A 22,862-nucleotide genomic window follows, 5' to 3' on the forward strand; every position below is an offset into this window, starting at 1 on the left:
CGCGCACGCGCGCCGCGACGCCTGGGCAGAGCTCCGCCCCTGACACGTGGGCTTGTTTGGGTCTCGCGAGGCTCCGCCCCTGGACTGGGGGCACCCGCCTCCGCAACCTCCAAGATGGAGGCGAAGTGGAGGCCCGCCTTTTCCGGGCCTGCCTTTTAGGACTCTGGCCTCGGGCCGTTGATTTTTGCAGATGCTGCCGAGACGGCGGCAGCCCCGCTGGAGAGTGAGTGAGTGAGTGTGTGTGTGTGTGTGTGTGTGTGTGTGTGTGTGTGTGTGTTCTCGCTTCCGTCGGGGCGAGTGCCCAAGTGTGATCCAGTGTGTGTGTGTGTGTGTGTGTTCTCGCTTCCGTCGGGGCGAGTGCCCAAGTGTGATCCAGTGTGTGTGTGTGTGTGTGTGTGTTCTCGCTTCCGTCGGGGCGAGTGCCCAAGTGTGATCCAGTGTGTGTGTGTGTGTGTGTGTGTGTGTGTGTGTGTGTGTGTGTGTTCTCGCTTCCGTCGGGGCGAGTGCCCGTGTGATCCAGTGTGTGTGTGTGTGTGTGTGTGTGTGTGTTCTGGCTTCCGTCGGGGCGAGTGCCCAAGTGTGATCCAGAGTGTGTGTGTGTGTGTGTGTGTGTGTGTTCTCGCTTCCGTCGGGGCGAGTGCCCAAGTGTGATCCCCCGTGGTCCGCCACCCAAAGACACTCTAGTCCAGGGCGTAGGCTCTTGGACGGACAGCCGCTTTGCTTTTTGGAAGTCGCCCGAGTCTTCTTGGGGAATCGCTAGCAGAGCAAATCGGGAATCCGGTCTGCTGGACCGGTCCGACCTCGGAAGCAGGATAAGATCTCAGCTCTGGGCTGGATCTTTCTTTTTGCACCTTCCCTGCTAGTCTGGACCAGAAGAGGAATCATTCACTCCGTCTTCTGAGGAGCTCACCACCGACTCCTTCACCTCGCTTCCTGTCACTTCGTCCTGTTTTCTTTCCTTTATAGAACGTGCCGCTATGATAGATCAGTGTTGAATGTCTTTCCAGTCTAGTTGCAAAATCTACCTTTGCACACGGTACCTAAATTTCATGCATGACTATGTTCTCGGCACTTAGAACTGTGTTTGGCACAAAGTCCAGGAAAAATGTCTGAATAGACAGCGATCTAACGGCACAGGCTCGGCTGTGTTGGGGGCCACACTCGCTAGTTCCCATTCTTTGGATTCAAGCCCATCTCACCACACAAGCCAGTTTTATTTAATGGATGGCTTCCTGTGGCCAGGCATCATGCTGGGTAATGGAGTAAACGTTGCTTATAAAATCACTGTCCTGTTTTCAAAGTAGAGAAGAGAATCTGGGAACCGAGATAAGGAAGACACACAAACGTCTACAGAGGCACTCTCCATGCAGTGGGCACGTGGCTGGGGGAGAAGCCCCGCTCCTCCCCGAGACTACTGTCGCTGTCACTAGACTTGACATCCAGCCTTCAGTGACTCCTCGGTAAGAACCTGGTACTGTGCGTGTCCACCACGTACCTGTGAGCCCATGTCTGCGTGGAAACCAGAGCTCTGCATGCATTCCAGTTCACACCCATGGGGAGGGAGAGAAGCAACCAATGCCTTCAGCACACCAATCTCCACCCATAAATCATGCTGCAGTTTCGCAGTAGAACACCTGCCGTTTCACAGAGTCCCTGTAAGACGGAGTCGTATTACAAGTGGTTCCTGTGCCAGGCATTGTGCCGGTTGAAACTTCATCACAACTGTGTGAGTTGCAGGGATCCCTAACCTCTGGGATCCAAAGCCTGATGATCTGAGGTGGAGCTGATGTAATAACAGAAATAAAAGTGCACAATCAATGTGATGCACTTTAATCATCCAGAAACCATCCCTCCTACCCCAGTTGGTGGAAAAACTGTCTTCCATGGAAGTGGCCCCTGGTGCCCAGAAGGTTGGGGATAGCTGAATTCCTGCACCTGTGAGGAAAGTGAGGCCTATAAAAGCATATTCTCATGTTGCAGATAATGAAACCAGGCCTCACATGTAATATTTACATCAAGTGGTAAATATTCAAGTCGGTGCCAAGAAATGTGGTAGAGACAGTGGTGGTACATTAGGACCACCTGGGGAATCTAAACCCGTTTCGTCAGAATGAACTGGGATCAACAAGGCTGAAAGACACATCAGGTCAGTTCCTGGAAGTTCCAGGAACTTCCCTTGAAATAGCAGTTGTGTAAAGGTTTGTGGATGATGTAGGCCTTGAGCTGGTTCTTAAAGAAGCTCTGTTCATATAAACCAGCAGTAGGTGGCGCTGTGGCCTAGGAAATGGGGTTTCCTGGGTTTAGACAGCCCCTCTTATGGAGGGCACTACGTGGAGATTAGACAGAAACCCGTCAGACTAATGATATCTCTCTGGAGAGGTGATAACGCAGCATGGTCCTTGGAACACAAGAGCAACTGAGGAGTGGCTTCTTGGGGTGCTGCCTCCCAAAGGGGTGGGACCACCTCTGCTGTTCTTACCAAGAGAGGCTCTGTTGAGTCAGGGACCCTCGGACAGGTGGATCCCAGGCATCATCTGACTTGAGCCCCTCAGAGTCAGAGCTGAGAGGGTGGTTGTGCCGGTTGGTTAAAAGCACAACTTCGGGCTGACCTGGCCTGGGTCTGGATGCCAGCACTCCTTGGCGTATTACCTTGTGAGGTGTTACCTCTCCTGGGCCTCTGTGGGAGTTACCAACAAAGACTATATATAAAGAGAAAGAACCAACAGGATGTGAATGTACATAGAGGGAGAGATTTATGTTGAAGTCACTCACAGGACAGTGGTGCTGGCAGGTCTGGAATGCGCAGGACAGGCAGGCAGGCTGGAGATCCAGGGGCCAGCTGATGTTGGGGGTCTCCAGCTCCCAGGCAGTGTGGAGACCCAATTCCTTCTTCCTCCACAGGAACTCTGTGTTTTCTTTTAAGAGCTTCAACTGAATGGATGAGGCCCACCCAGATACAGAGGGTAATCTGCTTTACTCAAAGTCTAGTGATAAAACAGTTATTCACATCCAGAAAATACCTTTACAACAATATCTAGACTGGTACTTGATCAAACAGCTGGTTACCATCTTCTAGCCAGTTTGACACATAAAATTAATCATCCAGCCTTCAATTACTTGCTTGTAAAGTGGGCAGTGACACTTTTGTTTGCTTTTGCAGACTCAAGCAATGTGTATAGACTACTTGGCCCAAAATTTGCGAAAAATTTTGTGCCACAGATAACTTTTAATATTGTTCTTGCAAAGTGAACCACACCGCCTGGCACCAGGGGCTCCAGGCTGTGGGAAGTGGGGGTGATGAGCCAAACTGAATGACCATGGAGGCTGGTGACGCTAGTCAAAGAGCAGGAACCTGTGCCAGGCCTGTTAGCCTGATGCCTGTGGTGGGCGCTGGGGGGGGGGGGGGGGGGGGGGGCGGTCCCTGGGAGCCCTGGGCTGCTTTGAGCTCCTTAGGACTTCTGCATGAACTCCGTGGCTGTGGTGGAAACTCACTCGCTCAGGGGGTGCCCTGGGAATCCAGTGAGCTTGTCTGTGCTCAGTGAGCTGCACGGGTATGGGTGACCCGTGGGCAGCTCTACCCTGGCCTCTGCTGATCTTGGCTAACTTGGCTTCTGTGCTTTCCAGCCTTTTCCCTGCATGGCGCTGGGTGTTCACACTTAGCTCCTGTCAGAGGTAGAGGGGACTCTTTCCTTAGCTGTTTCTTGTGTCTCTTCTCAGGAAGAGCTGAGTGACCACACCCAGCCTTTTGAGGAAGACCTGACCCCCCCCATAAGGCTCTCCCATCCCTCCCTACGCCTGCTCACCAGTGCCCAGCAGGTCCTCCAGCGGGCTCTTCATCCTCTGAACCCCAGGACATCTGCCCGCCAGCCCATTTCTACTTAGCGATCTGTTCGTCTGTTAGGAGACTCGTGTGTTCTTTCCTCGAAGATGCAACTAGATCTGAGTGAAACACACTGAATAAAGGAAAGGAGAGCTGAATACTTTCTAGGAAGTAACTGATAAGAGAGGCCCAGCCATTTCAACATCTTGATTGTACAACCAGGAGACGGCACTGATGGAGGCTCTTTGAAGTTCAAACCGACACTGGGGTCCACCTACAAACTGCTATTACAGTTCTCCTTTTTCTCCACAGCAGAGTGAGAGCTACAGAAAACTCTCCACTGTGAGCCGTGAGCAGTCCTCTTCCCAGGTCTTTCTCTGCTGCTTAGGAGCAGTACCCAGAGGGGCCCCTCGCATCAGGCTTCTTCTGGATGCAGATTCCTTTAGTGCTTTTGGGATTTACTACTTTCCCTGACAAGAACAGCGACTGGGGCAGTGACTCCTGTTTGGTAACTGAGCTGCTGTAAGTATGTTTTGAAAAATAGATGCCAAAAACTTGCATGTTAATGTTCCTAGCAGCATTATGAAGAATAGTCAATAGGTTGGAAACAACCCAGATGCCCATCAGCAGATGAAATACAGGATATCCATACAATGGAATACTATCCAACAATAAAAAAGGGACCAAGTGTGGGTTCAAGCTGCAACATGGATGAACTTTGAAGACATTAAGCTAAGTGAAAGAAGCCAGACAAAAAGGCTGCAAATTATATGATTCCATTTGTGGCAAATGACCAGAACAGGCAGATCTATAAAGACAGAAAGTAGATTTACGGCTGCAAGAGACTGGGATGGGACATTGGGGAGAAAGAGGGGTGACTGCTGCTGGATATGGGATTTATTTTGGGGGTGATGAAAATGTTCTCAAAATCGGTTGTGGTGGTGATTACCCAACTCTGTGAATGTGCTAACCACCACTGACTTTTACACCTTGCATGCATGCATGCTCAGTTACTCCAGTCATGTCTAATTCTTTGTGACCTCACGGACTGTAACCTGCCGGGCTCCTCTGTCCATGGAATTTTCCAGGCAAGAATATTGGAGTGGGTTGCCATGCCATCCTCCAGGGGATCTTCCTGACCTAGGGATCAAACCTGCAATCTCCTGTACTGGCAGGTGGATTCTTTACCCAATAATCCACCTGGGAAGCCCAACTTCATACCTTAAAAGAGTGAACTGAAGGGTATGTGAGTTAAATCTCAATGAAGCTGTTTTAAAAAACACTAGAGGCCAGTTTCTGCCCCTGAGAAGCAGGTGGATTGTGTTCTGCGGGCACCAGAAGTGGTTTTCTGTGGGGCAGGTGCCTGAGATGTGCCTGCAGAGCCTACAAAGCACGGCTCTCTGAGAGAGCTGCAAGACTCTCTTACAGGATAACCTTTGGTTCCCTGATTTTGTTTGCCATGCATCTAGTGCTCTGCCCCTCAGTCCACCTTCTCTGGAGGAGTATTTCGGAAGTGCTCAAAGGCAATAATCTTGATTCGTTCATTTGTTGTTTGTCCTCTAACTCCCTGCAGAGGCCCGGTGCTCAGGAAGATCTTTAGGGAGAAAGGCAATCGGGAGGCCAGGAGTGCGTGTGCCCGGCTGACTCGACATGTACCAGTGCCCCTCCCCACCCACGTTCCTCAAGTGCACACCAGTGGGGCCAGGCCCCATGACACTGGCCCTCCCCTGCCCCACAGCTGTGGACTTTTCTAGAGGTTACCTGCTCCCTGGAACATTCGGGCTGAATTTCTGAGGGGTCAGAAGGAGGGACCTGTCGCATAGCCATAGTCAGTAAGCAGCCCTGACAGCAGTCACTGGTTGAGTGTGGAAGGTCTGCATGGTAATCAGTGAGGGCATCGAGAGCTGGGGATCGAGGACTTCCCGAGTGTAGAAGGTCTGCATAGTAATTAGTGAGAGGCATCTAGAACTGGGGATCTGAGGACTTCCCGAGTTTGGAAGGTCTGCATACTCATCAGTGAGGGCATCGCGAGAACTGGGGATCTGAGGACTTGCCTTGAAGCAGTTTTGGCAGCAGTTGATAGGAATTATGTGAATAGGAAAGACCCCAAGATCTCTTCAAGAAAATCAGAGATACCAAGGGAACATTTCATGCAAAGATGGGCTCAATAAAGGACAGAAATGGTAGGGACCTAACAGAAGCAGAAGATATTAAGAAGAGGTGGCAAGAATACACAGAAGAACTGTACAAAAAAGATCTTCACAACCCAGATAATCACGATGGTGGGATCACTCACCTAGAGCCAGACATCCTGGAATGTGAAGTCAAATGGGCCTTAGGAAGCATCACTAGGAACAAAGCTAGTGGAGGTGATGGAATTTGAGTTGAGCTATTTCAAATCCTGAAAGATAATGCTGTGAAAGTGCTGCACTCAATATGTCAGCAAATTTGGAAAACTCAGCAGTGACCACAGGACTGGAAAAGGTCAGTTTTCATTCCAATCCCAAAGAAAAGCAGTGCCAAAGAATGCTCAAACTATCGCACAATTGCACTCATCTCACATGCTAGTAAAGTAATGCTTAAAATTCTCCAAGCCAGGCTTCAGCAATATGTGAACTGTTAACTTCCAGATGTTCAAGCTGGTTTTAGAAAAGGCAGAGGAACCAGAAATCAAATTGCCAACATCCGATGGATCATTGAAAAAGCAAGAGAGTTCCAGAAAAACATCTATTTCTGCTTTATTGACTATGCCAAAGCCTTTGACTGTGTGGATCACAATAAACTGTGGAAAATTCTGAAGGAGATGGGAATCCCAGACCACCTGACCTGCCTCTTGAGAAACCTGTATGCAGGTCAGGAAGCAACAGTTAGAACTCGACATGGAACAACACACTGGTTCCAAATAGGAAAAGGAGTACGTCAAGGCTGCATATTGTCACCCTGCTTATTTAACTTATATGCAGAGTACATCATGAGAAAGCTGGGCTGGAAGAAGCACAAGCTGGAATCAAGATTGCCGGGAGAAATATCAGTAACCTCAGATATGCAGATGACACCACCCTTATGGCAGAAAGTGAAGAGGAACTAAAAAGCCTCTTGATGAAAGTGAAAGAGGAGAGTGAAAAAATTGGCTTAAAGCTCAATATTCAGAAAACTAAGATCATGGCATCTGGTCCCATCACTTCATGGCAAATAGATGGGGAAACAGTGGAAACAGTGTCAGACTTTATTTTTCTGGGCTCCAAAATCACTGCAGATGGTGACTGCAGCCATGAAATTAAAAGACCCTTGCTCCTTGGAAGAAAAGTTATGACCAACCTAGATAGCATATTGAAAACCAGAAACATCACTTTGTCAACAAAGATCTGTCTAGTCAAGGCTATGGTTTTTCCAGTAGTCATGTATGGATGTGAGAGTTGGACTATAAAGAAAGCTGAGCTCCGAAGAATTGATGCTTTTGAACTGTGGTGTTGGAGAAGACTCTTGAGAGTCCCTTGGACTGCAAGGAGATCCAACCAATCCATCCTAAAGGAAATCAGTCCTGAATATTCATTAGGACTGATGCTGTAGCTGAAACTCCAATACTTTGGCCACCTGATGCGAAGAGCTGACTCATTTGAAAAGACCCTGATGCTGGGAAAGATTGAGGGCAGGAGAAGGGGACGACAGAGGATGAGATGGTTGGATGGCATCACTGACTCAATGGACGTGGGTTTGGGTGGACTCCGGGAGTTGGTGATGGACAGGGAGGCCTGGTGTGCTGTGGTTCATGGGGTTGCAGAGTCGGACATGATTGAGCGACTGAACTGAACTGATGGGGGTGCCAAAGCCCTCCCACCCCATGGGACTGTTTCCCAAGTGAGACCATGAGTTAGTGGAACTGGGAGTGGGCTCTGAGCCTCTGAAGGGGCCTGCTCTGCTCAGTCTGGGACAGCTGCTGCCCAAGAAGTGGGGACCTGGCTACTGAGCAACAGTGGGAGCGTCAGAAGGCCCCACTCAGATTCCCAGAGGAAACACCAAGCCTTCAGGAGTCTAGGAGGCTTGAGCGAGGGCCAGCTTCTCCCGGGGAAGGCCATTTCAGGAAGCTCCTCCCATCCATTAGGCAGCCTGACCACCCACAGCGCTTACCCAGAAACCACAGTGCAGGGAAAGGCAGACCCAGGTTCTAATCCCAACTCCAACTCTGCCTCTGGCTGGCTGCATGATCCTGGGCGAGAAAGTTATTCTGCTCTGAGACCCAGTTTCTTCATCTATAAAATAGGGCATATATTTAAAAGTCATTTCCATTGGTTTGTACAAACAACATTCATGTATTTTTAAATTTGAAATTTTTAAACTTATTTTTAACTTAAAATTCATCTAATTAAAATTAATATATGATTTATTTAAATCCTTACTTATATTCAAGTACATATTTACCTTTTAGAACACTTCTTATTCTTCCACGTAGGATTCCTTTCGTGCAAGTCTCATACTGATAAATTCTCTCAGCTTTTGTTTATCTGACAACATCTTTATTTTAAAGGTTATTTTCATTAGGTTAAAAAAATTCTACGTTTGAAGTTTTTCTTTTCACTGTCTTCCGATTTCCATCGTTTATGAAGTCAGTCATCAATCTTAGTGTAACACAATACAAAGGTCAGAAAAAAATTTTTTTTCATGTTCAAGGCGTCTTTATTGGTTGCTTCAAACTATTACAAAGTAAGAACTGCTGTTGGGCCCCTGGTCTCAGTAGTAGAGAAACAGCCTCAAAACCCTAGAGACCCAATTCTCCAAAAAGTTTCTCTCAAGAGTGTGTGTTGGGTAACTTTTTTTTCCCCTGGTGCAGGATTACACACTGCGCTTAGTTATTAAGTCTCTCCTTAGTCTCCTTTAGTTTGGAGCAGTTCCCTAGTCTTTTGTGACTGAGTGAAGGGCAGTAATTTTGTAGAACATGGCTTGGTACGGGTTTGTCCAGTGTTTCCTCACGACAGATTCAGGCTCTGCACTTTTGACAAGACGACCGCAGAAAGGATGTTGTGTTCTCAGTACATTGTATCAGGAGGCACGAAATGTCCATCTGTTCCATTCTCCTTGCCGTTAAGGTGGATCTCATGGTTTAGCTGCATTTTTCCACTCTAAATTACTGTTTTCTCTCTGTATTTAACAAGTAATTTGAGAAGACACTGCTGTGCTACAGGTCGTTTTGGGCAACGGAGATGGGAACCAGGACCAAGGTCAGACGTGCCCAATGGAGGTCTGTCGGGTTGGGCAGACTCTTGGGGTCAGGCCAGTGGCTTCTGCCCAGAGCTGGATGAGGGCTGTCTTACTTGGTCACACAGGTCCCAAAGCCTGTGTGCCTGGTCAGAGAAAGAGCCCACGGCAGGGGTGCTCATTTGGCTGCTAATCAGCTGTTTGAGAAGTCGCCTCCCCACCTCTGGCCTCACTTTTTCATCCAGGTGAGAGAGCTGGATGGTCTAAGCTTTCCTTTCTGGCTAAGACCCTTTTGTTCTTAGCTCCTTTTAAGAACAGAAGCTAAACGCCTCTGAAGATTGAAGTTGGCCAAGGAGCTTTTACCTGAAAAATCACACACAAAACATGTGGGCGCTGCACGTGCTCAGCCGCATCCAACTCTCTGCGACCCTCTGGATCGCAGCCCGCCAGGTTCCTCCATCCATGGGATTCTCCAGGCAAGAATACCAGAGCGTGTTGCCATTCCCTGCTCCAGAGGATCTTCCCAACCCAGGGATTGAACCCATGTTTCCTACGTCTCCTGCATTGGCAGGCAGGTTCTTTACCACTGAGCCACCTAGGAAGTCCTAATTCATTCAAAGACTGCTAAGGTGTCAGCCGGGCAGCGTAACCCATTCATTGCTGCGGAGTCCCCTAGGGGGCTGAGGGCAGCCGGGCTGGGGGAGCCACTTCTCCCTTGTGGGGATACTGGTGACGAGGAGCCTAAACCCACAGCTCAGTCCCCCACTTACACAAAACAGGGTGGCCCCTCCAGGACACTTGTTCAGGGCTGATGGCTGCCCAGAGCCCCCTAGACAGAGGAACAGTACCGCTGGAGCTCAAAATGCCTCTACAACCCCTCTCCTTTCTTCTACTCTTCACCCTCTCCCCCTCCACTCTGCACCCAGGCCCACTATCTCCTAAACGACAGTTGCTGAAAATGGATTTGAGGAGTCCCAAGAAGAAACCCTGGGTTCCAGGTTACCCACCTTTTGAACTTAATGACCCATTTCATTATTCGAATACTGGTATGGCCATTACTACTTCAAGAAATCTTTGCTATCTGCAATTCAACACCCAGATGCAAATGAGCTTTGCTGAGAGCAGAGGAGGTAGAAGACAAGATGTGGGAAGGGTGTCGTGAGGTAACTAAGCTCAGGACTGGAATGGGGAGACAAGCACTGACTAAACGTGGACGTAGCAGCGCCCGGAAAACGAACGTGGCCCACTTCTGGGCCTGAACAGGAAGGCAGCCATCAGACACCAGGTGCCATCATGTGCTGCAGCTACAGGAAGGTCCAGACGTGTTCCCCGAGAAGCCGCCTCATGACATGGCTTAAGCACATCAGCAGAATGAGTAATTCTGGACACACGAGACTAAGGGTCAGAAAACCCTAGATCTGGCTTCCAGCTCTCCTATAAAAGGCCTATGGTCCTACTCTGCTTGACCTAATTAACCAAGAACAAGGGCGTTCGAACAGTAAGTTTCCGAGCATCAGTGACAAGTTCACAGCCAGCGCTCACCGCTCTGGAGACTTATACGAGCATAGCAGGTGTTTGAGGAGGGTCCTCCCAGTCACCACAGAGAAGATTTAACAAGTAAAAACCTGCAAACTCTTTATTAAATTCTCCCATTTCATCTGTACAGAAAAAAAAAATGCACATTATGTTCAGAATCTCGGTAACATCTCAAAATTACACAGCATGAACATGTAAAAACAAGGAACTGCCAGGATTTTATACATAGAAAGAAAAACCATTTACAAAAGAGGCTTGTTAATTTTACTTTTCTTTTTTTCCTTCTTAAAAAAAAAAACAAAACCCACCAGTTAAAGGCCTAAGATCTCACACAGCATTTGCTGGACAGTCTGTCTTCCAGCCTGGATTGACCCGGAAACACTGCGTGGGGAGGACGTTCAGTAAGCCTCGGGCTGCCAGCTCTCCTGTCACTCACTCTGGCCAGGGAACCTGCTCAAACCATCAAGTGTGTGCGGCACAGGGCCCGCTGGGCTCTGGGGTCCAGGTGTCAAATCAGTGTTGGGGGAAGGCAAAACAGAATATAGAGGCACTGTCTGAGTTCCCTCCTTGCCCAGGGAGACTCCTCCGCCGCACGGCTGCCCATACCCCTACACGTGCGCTGTGGCGGGTCTTGGGAAGGAGGACGGGGAGGAGACCACTGCCAGGATCCTGTCACCACCAGCCCGAGCAGACAGTCCCACCTCTGTGCTCCAGGTGACCAACAGCCCCTGGGTCTCCTCGGTGATCTCACTAGATGGCGTGGAGGGGCCCATCACTCTGAATCAGTCTGGGTTTGCTAATGACTTATCTTTTGTCTGAGGTCTGGGCATGAAGGGGGATTGGGCCTCGAACTCGACTGCCCTGCCTGACATGTGACACTGGTCCTGGGGGAGAACAGGACCAAGCGGAGTTTAGCTGGAGAGATGGCCAAGCAAAGATGAGACAGAAACTTACCAACCAGAACATCAGCTCCAGCCCCTGGTCCTGGAGCTGAAGACCAGTGGGGGAGCGGTGATTGAGGAGTGGCGTGTCCCCAAAGACACAGGGAAACTCGGGGCACTGGAATGCTGCATTTTATAAAACTACTTAGGTGCTGTCCAAATGGTGAGAGTAAATAATAGGAGTTCTGAGATTTTTCAAATTCCTAAGAATTGGAAATACAAGTAAACACACCAAAATGCACGATTCAAAAAACCCTATTCTTTTTATTCTATGGCCCAAATTTAGTTTGAACGAGTCAGGCTATGTTGGATGGCTTCTAAGGGTCCCTACTACAGGTTCCTTCCCTGTACGTGCTTGCGTGGAATAAGCAATATGCGGAGAACGCTTACTTTTTGGTGGGGGAGGGAAAGAAATGGGAAAAGCAAAAGCTTTTTTCCTCAGAGGAACTTAAGACCAGCTGAGAAAGGAGGTCCCACAAAGCAACCGATCCTTCCCCGGGTGACTCAAACCAGTGGGGATCTTTGGGACAGACAGTGGTCCCACAAGCCTGGAGGTGGTGCACACAGGAGTGAATCTTCTCCTGGGAAGGGGGAGGGAAGTCAGCACCCTGTCTGATGAAATGTAAATGGAGACTACAAGTCTTCGCTACTAGTTTCTCCTGTTACCTGACCTCAGGAAATGGGAACAGATGAAATCTGATGGCAAATTTCCTGTCACATCTTCTAGGAAAGCAGAGTCTCCCTCCCTCTCCAGCATCCCTGAGAAGAGTGCGTGCAGGATGTGAGAGTCAAGGGCCGCAGTGAACACCAGTCAACACCTGCTCACTCAATCCTAGAATTCCCCTTGCCTCTTAAGGATGCACTGGCTCAGAACAAGCTGATGGGGTCTACAGAACTGGGCCTGTGGGTGGTACCAGAGTGTCGGGGAACGCTAAGGAGGGGGGCTTTCCTGCTGGAGTGAACCCAGGCCTGTCTTGGAGCATCTCACTAGCAGACTTCTCTTGGGACAGCAGCGATAGCAGAGGAAGGCCAGGGACGCGCAGGGCAAGACCTCACTCCACAGCCGCCTTGTATGTGAGAAGCTCCATGAGGGGGAGCAGTCAGCCTCATTCTGCACATTCTGCTCAGATTTCTGATTCCCTGCGCTGCAGGGCCGCCAGCCCAGAGAACTGACCTCCCGGCTCCTCTGGACTGCTATGGAGATACTCGGTCGGCATCTCTGAGACGCGAGTGAGTGGACAAGGCCTGATGAGTTCCCTGGCTACTGTAATCTTCAGCGAGGGTATGGACCCTTGGTCTTGACCCAAAACCATACCCGCTGCTGATGTAACTGTTCCTGGATGGGCTAGACATCAGGAGATGACAGAGCAAGAGGGCCGTCAGCTCCCCCACTAGGGCCATGGTTTCTTCTTGCCTAGTTCTTGCCTAGCTGATTTACCCAAGAGTGACCTATGAAGCCAGGGACCAGAGGCGGCTCAGAGACTGTTTCTGTCACACCGAATGAGGTACAGAATGGACACAGCTGGGCCATAGTTTCTGATGATGTATGAAATTGCTCAGTCATAGGAAACTACTCCAAGTTGGATGGTGAAATGCTTTCTGGCAACAAGCGATCAAAGATACCGGCAGAGTTATCCCTTCTATCTATCCAGATCATTTCTCAAGGTGACGGATGTTTCAAGAATCAAACTCTTTTTCAAACTTCCAGATCTGCTGCAGACAGTTGAGATCATCTCTCAGTTCAGAAAGAAAAGCATCAAGACACAGTAAGCTGTGGCGATGTTTTACACACGTGGGGAGGGAGACAGCAGAGGAGGAGAATGGAAGCCCCCCTATCAGATGGGAAGTTATTCTGTGCTGTAAAGCACGTCACACGCATCAGTGGGGGCCTGTGTACATGTGACAACCCTGTTCCTCACTCTCAGCACCTGCCCAGAGCAAGGGAGGAGCCCCAGGAGGTGCACCATCCACCAGCTCAGTTTAGTGCAACAGGGGTGGAAGGAGGGGTGGTGCTCCAACTCCAAGAGGTTCAAATGTGATGAGACCCGCAAGACAGCTGCTGAGAATCGGGAAGACCTTAAGAGCAGGACCTGAGGGGACCTGGCAGCTTAGAACCGCCCTTGGTGACTGGTGGTGCCCTAGGCAGGGGGCGTCTGCAGCTGGCGTCTGGAACCCACTGCCTCCAGCAAGAGTAGCAAAAAGGAGAAAGAAAGAAGCAAACCACAGTATTCAAATATATGTCAGTCAGGGTTAGACTAGGAGTCACCTGGACCAGCTGACCCATTTGTCCTGAACACATTCCAGGGAAGACAGAGAGGGGCGGGCCCGCAGCACATGTGGACAGTGGCGAGGTGGCGCGGGGCCAGGCAGGGTGCATGGTCTATGTGGACAGTTTTAGGCACGTGATTTATAATACTCTGTGGACGTCTAACAGGTTAATAAAATATATATTATATAAATATATCTCCTACTGTACACACTGCCCTCTTGTGCAGCCACTGGATTCCGTGCCCCAAACTCAAGCCCAGGTGCCCCAGGCTGAACCGTGACGCTGGCGTGCCTCGCTTTTGATACTCCAAGCCTGTTATCTCTACGCTGGAGGGCTGAGCGATGCTCAGGAATGTTTCCACAAAGCTCAGACTCAGCAAAGACTGATGAATCATCCAAGTACAACATTTAGCCAACGCCTACTACCGTGGGGGGATGCACCCAACGGACAGAAAGGAAAAGAAGAAAGAGCCTCCATCTTTTACTGGAACCATGTTCCACGCCCTCTGCATGAAGAGGTATGAAGGAGCTTGCCTGGGAAGGTGGCCCGGAGCCTGTGGGAAGGTCAGCCTGCCATCCCTCCCTGAGGCCAGGCTGCGTCTGCAGAAGCCACTGTTCCTGACCTGCACTGTTGCCTGAAACATGAACCACAGTGGGCCGATTCTGCCCCCACCCTGCTTCCTGCCCTGGGTCCCCCTGCCGAGTCGCGGGCTCCCCCGGCAGCGGAGGACTCAGGGAGGCACTGACACCCCGGCAGGGCCAGTCCAAACGCGGAGAGCCCCGTGCAGGTCTGGAAGGCAGGCCCTGGTGCCCAGCCTCTCCTGCAGAGCAGTGGACGGACGAGCTGCTCATACCCCTGGGCCCCGCTCCAACCCACCCGCCCTCAGCCTAGGGGGCCCACTGAGGCGAGCACGGCAGAGCGACACGTGGCCGTGGGTCCTGACCCGCAGTGGCTCTGCTCAGGTAGTGATCGGAAGGCATCACTGTTTCAGCAGAAGAAAACAAGACCCAAAGTGGGCTGGTCAGTCGTTTCCTGCTACTCGGTGAAGTCCGTGGCCCTGATGGGGCCAAAGGTGCTTCTGAGAGGTCAGCCAGACAACCCGGTTACAGCGTGTTGGGTGCTCCTCTCTAACGTCCTGCCTTCCTTTTACACCGCCACACAGAAGAAAGAACCCCATTGCTCAAATCAAGCCTGGAGGAGATGTGTTACTATATACATTTTTTTTTTCTTTCTTTTAAAAAAATTTTTTTGGTGTTTTTAAAAAAAAAAAAAATTCAGCTGAGTTGCAGGTCAGGTGAGTTGGTTCCGGAAGTATTGGTAGGTCCATCGGGATGAGAGACTTGTCTCTGGACAGGGAAACCCGAGTCTGCCAACAGAGGCGATTCCCAAAGCGGCCGGCTGCTGCACGAGTGGTCAAGGAGGAGGACACCATGGACGCGGGAGGAGTCTGCGGCGGACGAGGCGGTGGGCGCCTGCTGCGGCTCTAACATGAGTGTTGGAGCCGCCGCACAGGAGGGCGAGGTGAGGGGGTGCGCTATACAGGAGGGCTGTACAAACGGGGCGCCAGACAGGGAGTTCCTCTGGGGCTCCAGGCACCTCTACCTGTCCTTGAGCTCTCGTGTCACGCGCTTGGTGATGCGTCCACACATCAGGCCAATCAGGAACAATATGCAGATGCTCCCGCTGATCACAGAGAGGATGTAGTTCTTGGACGGGGAGGTCATCACTTGCATGGCGAGGTCAGAGAAGCCGTCCGCTGGGGCTACCTGGAAAACAAACGGTGGCATCGTCCTCAGAGAGATGTGGGCTGAGCCGATGCTCACTCGAAATTGCCCCCTCGGTTCCTACCGTAACTGGGGTCATTTCTTTAGGGGAGAGAAGAGGGTGAGGGACGAGAAAGTCAAACACAGAGCTACAACTGGTTTTCCTGATCATAGTGCTGTATACAGCTGCCGCACAAGATGAGGAAATGCGGACAAATACAAAGTGGCGGGCTCTCAGAAGCCAGCCCAGCCTTCACCGCCGCCTGTGCGGTAAGGGCCCTCACACGGAGGACCTGACCACGTGCCGACAAAGGGCTCAGCACGTGTCGATCATTCAGTCCTCACACCAGTCCTGGCATACAGATTTCACGACTCCCACATCACAGGTGAAGACCCAGCAGCCCAAGGGGTGGCAAGGGGTCAACTGATTTGCACAAGGACACAGGTCCTTAAATATTTTGATTTATTTTCTTCACACACTGCTGCCTTTTTAAAAACAAAGAGAAAAGCTAAGGTTGTGGTGGATGCTAATTCTGTCTTGACTTGTTTCCACTCACCATCATATCATCAGCATGCTCTCCCCCACCAAAAACAACCTGCATACATGCTTATGCTGACTGAACAGACTCAAACCAACCTCCTAGCTGTGGACACTGAGAGTCTAACCGGCCTTCAAGTCAGTGCTTTCTCCAGTGGGCCTCTACGGCCGCCTGCTCTGGCAGAATCAGGACCAAACGGCTCCCCAGGTGCGCATGGATCTGTTCTGCTGGGTCTCAGTTTAGCCTGGGTGCCCAAGAGGGTCTGGACCAGAGGCCTGGGCTGCTTCTACACCCATCCATGTACTGAGAACAGCATGACGGGTCTTCAGATTAAAGTGATCTGAGCACCAGCATGTGCCAACAGAAAACAAGCAGTGGAGTCACTGAGAAGCAGTCCTTAGTGGCTCGGAAGTAGAAACCGATGAGGAAAGAAGAGATCAATTCATGTCTCAGCTGTCCTATCTGGAAATGACGGCTCCAGGCTCACAGAGCCCAGGAGTCCTACAGGTGCAATGAAAGATGTTTTCAAACACAATGATTCAAGACAAGGACAAGGGGGTCAGTGAAGTAACTCAAAGAGACTGGGAAACTCAGGGAAGATGTCACTTCAGGAGATTCTCGAGGTTTGTTACCTTTGCTGCATAACTCCACATTTCAATCCGGTCATTGAGACGTTTTTTGCACTCTGGTTGTAACCTCACCCGCTTGTCCTCCAGGGCCTCCATAAGGCAGGACATTTCTGTGCAAGGAAAGGGGTAAGAAGAATCAGATGTACAGAACAGAGATTTCAGTAAGGCTGGGAAGAAGGGTACCTACCACCAGGGAATTCAGATCCAGAGGCTACCCAAAGTGAAATCCCTTCAAGGACACTTCACCTAAGAGCTCACGTGGAGAAGAATGTCTAAGGATGGCTCTCCGGACTCTCTCTTAAAACCTCTTGATTCTCAGAGGACACACGTGGGTCAGAAAGAGCCATACCCTTGCCCAGGTTCCACGTCACACAGGACCTGACCTCGGAGCCCACTGTGGCCACTGGGGAAGCTGTCAGAGCCGTTCGCTGGGCAAGGCAAGGAAGAGGGCCGTGATGATGGCTTTAACTTTTGCCTCCCTGGTAAGTAACTCAACTTTCTCTTGTCAAATCTTTACCTCTGGTCAGGGCTGTACCACTGTACACCTGCAGATCACTCCTAAACTCACTTTTCACAAAGTATCAACCAGGCCCCCAAGGGTGCTGTCTATGGTTGAGCTGCAGCTACAGAACAGAGTTGCTGTAACTGATGTCTCCGCAGGATCTCTGCTCCTCCCGAGACAGCTCAGAAAGGGCTAGAGTGAACACAGCGACTTACGACGCCCTCGGCCAGGGGTGATGGCCGCACAGTGGTGTTTAATGTCCAGGGCACAAGCTGTATGAAGAACCGGGTCCACGAAGATGTCTGCTTTGCTTTCCTTCAGCATGTTTAACACTTCCTAAGGCAGGGAGATCACAGAGAGCACTCTTATAGAGGACACACGGCGAAATCTGTTGTCCGTACATACTTTTCGCACAAACAAGTCAAGAAGGGAAGGTTAAGCCAACAGAGGCTACTCGGAGATTGCTGGCAATGTGGTGAGGGTGCAAAGAACAGAGGTTGTTAGCATCCAATTTAATTCAATAAATGTAATTTGGGGCCTGAGTGTACGCAGAGCTGTTTGCTAAGCAAAGCAGGGCAGTATTAAGATCAGAATTGGGTTTTGGCATTCTGGTATACCATATTATTAAATACTAAGTGTTAGTGTTTACACTGACTTAAAGCAGTTCTTTTGTTTCTATAGAACTCTGTAAATGTGAAAACTGAAAATCAGAGTAATAAGCTATATTAAAATTCCAAAACAGAAGAGCACGTTTGTAAAATGTCTCACTTTATCGACATTATTCTCAAAAGGAAAAAAGACTTGACAGCACCTAACTTCTACTGTGAGAACAATTCTTATCTGAGTTTAAAGATGTTCTGAGCAACAGAAATACAAACATAATAGAACTGAAATCAACTTGGCAGACACTGTTATTAATGATGAAACTGCAGCAGATAGACAGTCCAGAAATACTTTCTTATGTAGAAATTAGTTTGCTCTCAATAGACTGTAAAAGAACAGTAAAAGCAAAGCAAAGCAAAAAAAAAAGTATTGTTCAAAAAGTCCTCCCTGAAGTTAAAGGAAATCATTTGATGAAATGTTTGCAGGAAAATACGTGGATTTAGCATTCAAGCAACTCCTACCATTCTTCAGACCACGTGGAATCAGAAACATTTTTAGCAGATGAAAATATTTGCACGCAATATTCACACTGATTCAACAATATTATTCAAACACTTCCAAAAAGAGATAAAGCTTTCTAAAAAAGATCAAATATATATTATTTTGCTTATCAATTTCATAAGACAATATATGTTAACTCATATTTTGATGAAATTTTTTATGTGATGTTTCTGAAATGAGCTAGATTTTTAGTTTCATTAACTCTTATGAATGTAGTACCCTTACTGGTATATTGGAATTGACATTTTACTTCGGCATAGCACTTAAACATTGGTCTAGTCATGGAGACGAGACATATTCACAACTAATTAGTAGGCGTTTAAGAATATTTAAGTTACAGGCAATTAAGAGTCAAAAGCCCAATGAGTTTGCTAAGAGGAATGGATAGAATTCCTGGAAGGCAGGTTTTGATTTTACCACTGAGATGCACAGTCTATAGCTTTCAGAGGAAGAAGAGGAAGAGGAGAAGAATGCAAGCGACAGAAAACGGAGACTGACGGAGTCACCTTTTTACAGCCTTCTGTTTTGATTTTGAGCAGGTTGACCTTGAGGCACTCCTCCACCTGGCCGGTCTGCTCCTGGGCTGCGGCTTCCTCGGCGCACAGACTGGCGATCTGCTCGGGACACACAGCACAGGCAGCCCTGCGCGCTGGGCTCCTGGGCCTCTGCATCACGCACTTACGATCGCCCACAGACGCGCCCGGGTGCCTCTCTGATGGGTCCCTGGTGGCTTTCACTCCCCTCCCCCCACTCTGTTCTCCTTCACACGAACTGGCACAGAGCCGAAAAACTCATGTATCTTCACATGTGTCAACACATGTATCTTCATGCTGTCAACCTCCAGGCCTGAGTCAGACTGTCCCAGGCCTGGTCACAAAGACTACTCCCTGATTGCTCAAGAGGAAGGTCAGATAGCCAAGTAAAATCCTAAAAGCAAAGGCTCGACATTCACAGAGCTTCAGGGTAAACCGAGCTGCATAGCTTGGAAACACAAACAAAGGGGTCCTGACACATAGCCTGCAGCACAGATTTAAAATGTAGCCTTCTTTTGGAGAGCTTTATGAGTAAGCTTCTTTGAAATACCTTTAAAACTCATATCCATAAAACTGATGTATGGTGAACAAAGTTCTCAACATGGCCTTTTCCAGCTAGGAAGTCAATTTCCAAGAATAGGCCCTTCATCAGAGGTATTTATTACAGGAGCACTTCCATTTTTCTGGCAAGTGTTGGGTGTGTTTTGGGTTGACCATCAGAATAAGGAGAGGGAAGACCAAATTAGACATAGACAGATATAATAATACTCATGTATCTTTCTCTACAGAAAAATATGGAATCAAAATTGAACAGTGTTGAGGACTAAGGCCAAGTCAAATTCAGTGTTAGAAAGAACCAGGAGCTCAGACAATGGAGAGCCTAAAAGAATCCTGGATTCAGGGCTGAAGGGAAAGAGTAAAGAATTTATCTCCAATAAAACCCTCCTGACCAGCTCTGTTCACAGCAAGTTCTGTACCCAAACCCTACCTCATCCGAGCAGTGGAGCTGGAGCTGAGGGTCGAGTCGGTAATCCAGAGCAGACTCCTGGATGATAATCCGGATCTGGTCTTCACAGTCTGAAGAGAGGCGCTACGTGTGACAAGGGAGAGTACGTCAGCCTATTAGAACATGTCAGCTTTCCACTTGGGCCCTGGCTTGGGGAAGGTGTGAGAAAGGTCTTGGGGAAAGTGGCAGGAAGCTAAGAACTTCCAAAGAAAATGCCGAGGGAACTAGTGGAGGCCTCGTGCAAAGCCCAGGGCAGTTTACCTGGTCTGCATATCTCAGCTTGAGGCAAGAGATGACTTGACCTTCTAACTCTGAATCATCCTTGGCCTTAGTCAGGATCCCATGACAGAATTTAGGGATGTCAGCTTTGCAGGCTTTCCTTAGCACAGGGTTTAAGCGGTAATCTAGAAGAAAGGAATAAGCACGTGATAAAATACTCCACCTGGATTCACAAATGTTTTGAGATCCACTTACCCAAAGGGGACATATTATGTCAATGACCATAAATAAACCATTAATTTTTTTATCCAGTACATGTTTAATGGGCTCCTTCACTACACTGCTTTATTTCATTATTACTTATTTTTGTTTGTTTTATTTACCTCCCTGTGGCTTGGAGGACCTTAGTTCCCTGACCAGGGACTGAACCTGGGCCACAAGAGTGAGAGTGAGGAGCCCTACCACTAGGCTGCCAGGCAACTCCCTCACGACGCTATTTTAAATCCTCAACATAGTGTGGTGCAAGGGCAGACGTGGAGAATCCTTCTCCCCAGCAGCTCTGCAGGGCCTATTGAGACCAACATTCTAAGCAGGCCTCACAAAAAGCAGTCCTCACATGCAGACATCAGTACCCTTCCCCATAATATATATATTCAAAAACGCTGAATATCCAACTCAATTTGACGATTAAGTTACAAGGTCTTGCAACTTCGAGATTAAATGTCTCTGTTCTGAAACAGATCACCCATGCATTCTCCTGCCACGTGCATCAAGTTTTATTCAACCTCCAGACTTTTTCAAAGAACTCTAGCCCTAATTCGTTTTGGATGCCCTGTAACGGCAAGTTCCCCATGACTCTGTGTTCCTCTGGATACTCTTCAGGGAAGAAGTCATTTTGCTTATTACATCCAGACTCTTAACAGTCACAAGCACCAAAGCACCTTTAGTTTAATTAGGCAAGTATATGCCCACTCAGCTCCTCTGAAGCTCTACTCTGTGGGACTAGGAAAGCCAAGATGGTACCTGTGTTCTGGGTGATCTGGCGCTTGGTTATCATCTGTTTGCATTTGGGATCCATCAATTCACTGTTTTTATTTTGCTTCAAACACTGCAACATAGTTTTGGAATCTGCTTCTGGACAGAATCTCTGTAAAAAAACAAAGTTTTATAAAAGTAGTTAATTGCCAAATGCGGCAGTTAACACCATATTTATCACTCTTACATCTTCTAGGAGCTTATGACAGAACCTAAAGGTATCACTTGGGACAAGAGAAACAGCAAGCCTGAATAAGCACCCAGCCTTCAGATCCCTTTTATCCATTCTCTACTATACTTCTCACATTTCTTTCTACTTCCTGTTTCTTATTTTGCACAGGACTGATTCCCTGCTTACATGGCTATGCTACATTACATGGCATCTCATGAGCTTACATATTGTTGACATATGAACGTAACATTGGGCTAGGTGACCATGTAGCCCTCAAACCGTATCTACCCAACTCCAATCGGAAACTCAGGAATGACCCACCAAATAATGTGAGCAGGGATGCGGGGAAATGACCTTTCTGGTTCATTCTTTAACTACAGGAGCTATTCTCCTACCAAATCCTGTGGAGCTAGATCTTGTACACTTGCTAGTGTCCTTGAAGTCAGAGATTCACTCTGACTAGTGATAAACTCATCTCTATCCGCTAATTCACAGTCCACTGTGGATTAATTATAGTCCACTGGTCTTAATATGACTGATGCGGATTGCTGATTGATTTTTATAAAAGGCATAAAAGCTCCCTCAAATCACAGCCTGATATTTCCATTTTTATAGAGGGCTCAATTCTTCCAGACCCACCTAAAGAGACTTTTTACTTTCACAATTTTCTTTAGAGTTTGTTTGACAGGGTGAGAAGTATCACTTTATTTTAAAGGGAAGTTGAAATAAGGGGTTAGCACTTAGATCTCTTTGTACGCGTGCACAGATCCAGGAATGACATCTCGTCACCCCTGCTACAGGGGACGTTCACTGGAGATGCAAAAGAACCAAAAGAACTTGTAGAACAAAAAAGCCATTGATGGCGGTAGACAGGTGGTGGGAGACAGGGCATTTGATGGTGACTTTTTCAGTAGACCTCCACCTACCGCCTCAAAACTCATCATATATTCAGTGGGCCTCTATTTTCTTGCGTCTCAGGTCAAAGTGAGGTCAGTCATTGTGGCTTAGTGGTTCTCAAACTGGAGCTGCCTTAGAACCCGTGGGTGCTTGTGAAAACAGAAGCCACCACTTGCAGAGACTGACTCAAGAGGTCAGGTGGGGCCTGAGAGTCTAAGTTCCCAGGTGGTGCTGGTGCTGCAGGTCTAGGGGCCAGAGTTCGAGAACCATGGCCTTAGCTATATAAAACAGGCTGATACTGAAAGATTATGTGCATTTACTCTGAAATGTAAAGAAGCTCATGCTATTGTTACTGTGACCCTGGTTGTAGATCCCTTACCTTTATCATCTGCTTGCAGACTCTCATGAGTGTATAGTCTAGTTCTGGGTCCATCATCTCTGTCTCCTGCAGCTTAAACACTTTCTGGTGGCAGCGAGGGCTCAGCTGCTTCTTGTTTTCTTTCAGACATTCAATAATCTAGGGCATAAGAATTATGGACAAGAGGTGGATCAGGGATTGATAATCCACGTTTCCTGACTAAAGCATTCAGTTCTTGGTGCATCCCTCATTTTTCTATCCAGGCATCCTCTATTTCTAATTCCTA

General features: G+C 48.6%; 1 protein-coding gene and 1 long non-coding RNA gene across 2 annotated transcripts in view; one reads left to right on the forward strand and one right to left on the reverse strand.

The window, feature by feature from the left end:
* The first annotated feature begins 99 nt into the window (after window positions 1-99).
* LOC129632010 (uncharacterized) lies at window positions 100-10,852 on the forward strand. The gene is made up of 2 exons (XR_008704259.1): window positions 100-1,460; window positions 3,718-10,852. It is a non-coding gene; the product is annotated as an uncharacterized LOC129632010 (long non-coding RNA).
* GLG1 (golgi glycoprotein 1) overlaps window positions 10,623-22,862 on the reverse strand; it is a 122,195-nt gene continuing 109,955 nt past the window's right edge. The window contains exons 19-26 of the mRNA XM_055553423.1: window positions 22,598-22,735; window positions 21,138-21,261; window positions 20,157-20,299; window positions 19,878-19,979; window positions 18,863-18,970; window positions 17,408-17,528; window positions 16,694-16,800; window positions 10,623-15,525 (exon numbers count right to left, since the gene is read on the reverse strand). Coding sequence (XP_055409398.1) covers window positions 15,358-15,525; window positions 16,694-16,800; window positions 17,408-17,528; window positions 18,863-18,970; window positions 19,878-19,979; window positions 20,157-20,299; window positions 21,138-21,261; window positions 22,598-22,735 — 1,011 coding nt within the window. The 3' untranslated portion in view covers window positions 10,623-15,357. The remainder of the gene's footprint in view (window positions 15,526-16,693; window positions 16,801-17,407; window positions 17,529-18,862; window positions 18,971-19,877; window positions 19,980-20,156; window positions 20,300-21,137; window positions 21,262-22,597; window positions 22,736-22,862) is intronic.

This window comes from Bubalus kerabau, chromosome 17 (assembly GCF_029407905.1).
Source record: "Bubalus kerabau isolate K-KA32 ecotype Philippines breed swamp buffalo chromosome 17, PCC_UOA_SB_1v2, whole genome shotgun sequence".
Classification (NCBI taxonomy): domain Eukaryota; kingdom Metazoa; phylum Chordata; class Mammalia; order Artiodactyla; family Bovidae; genus Bubalus; species Bubalus kerabau.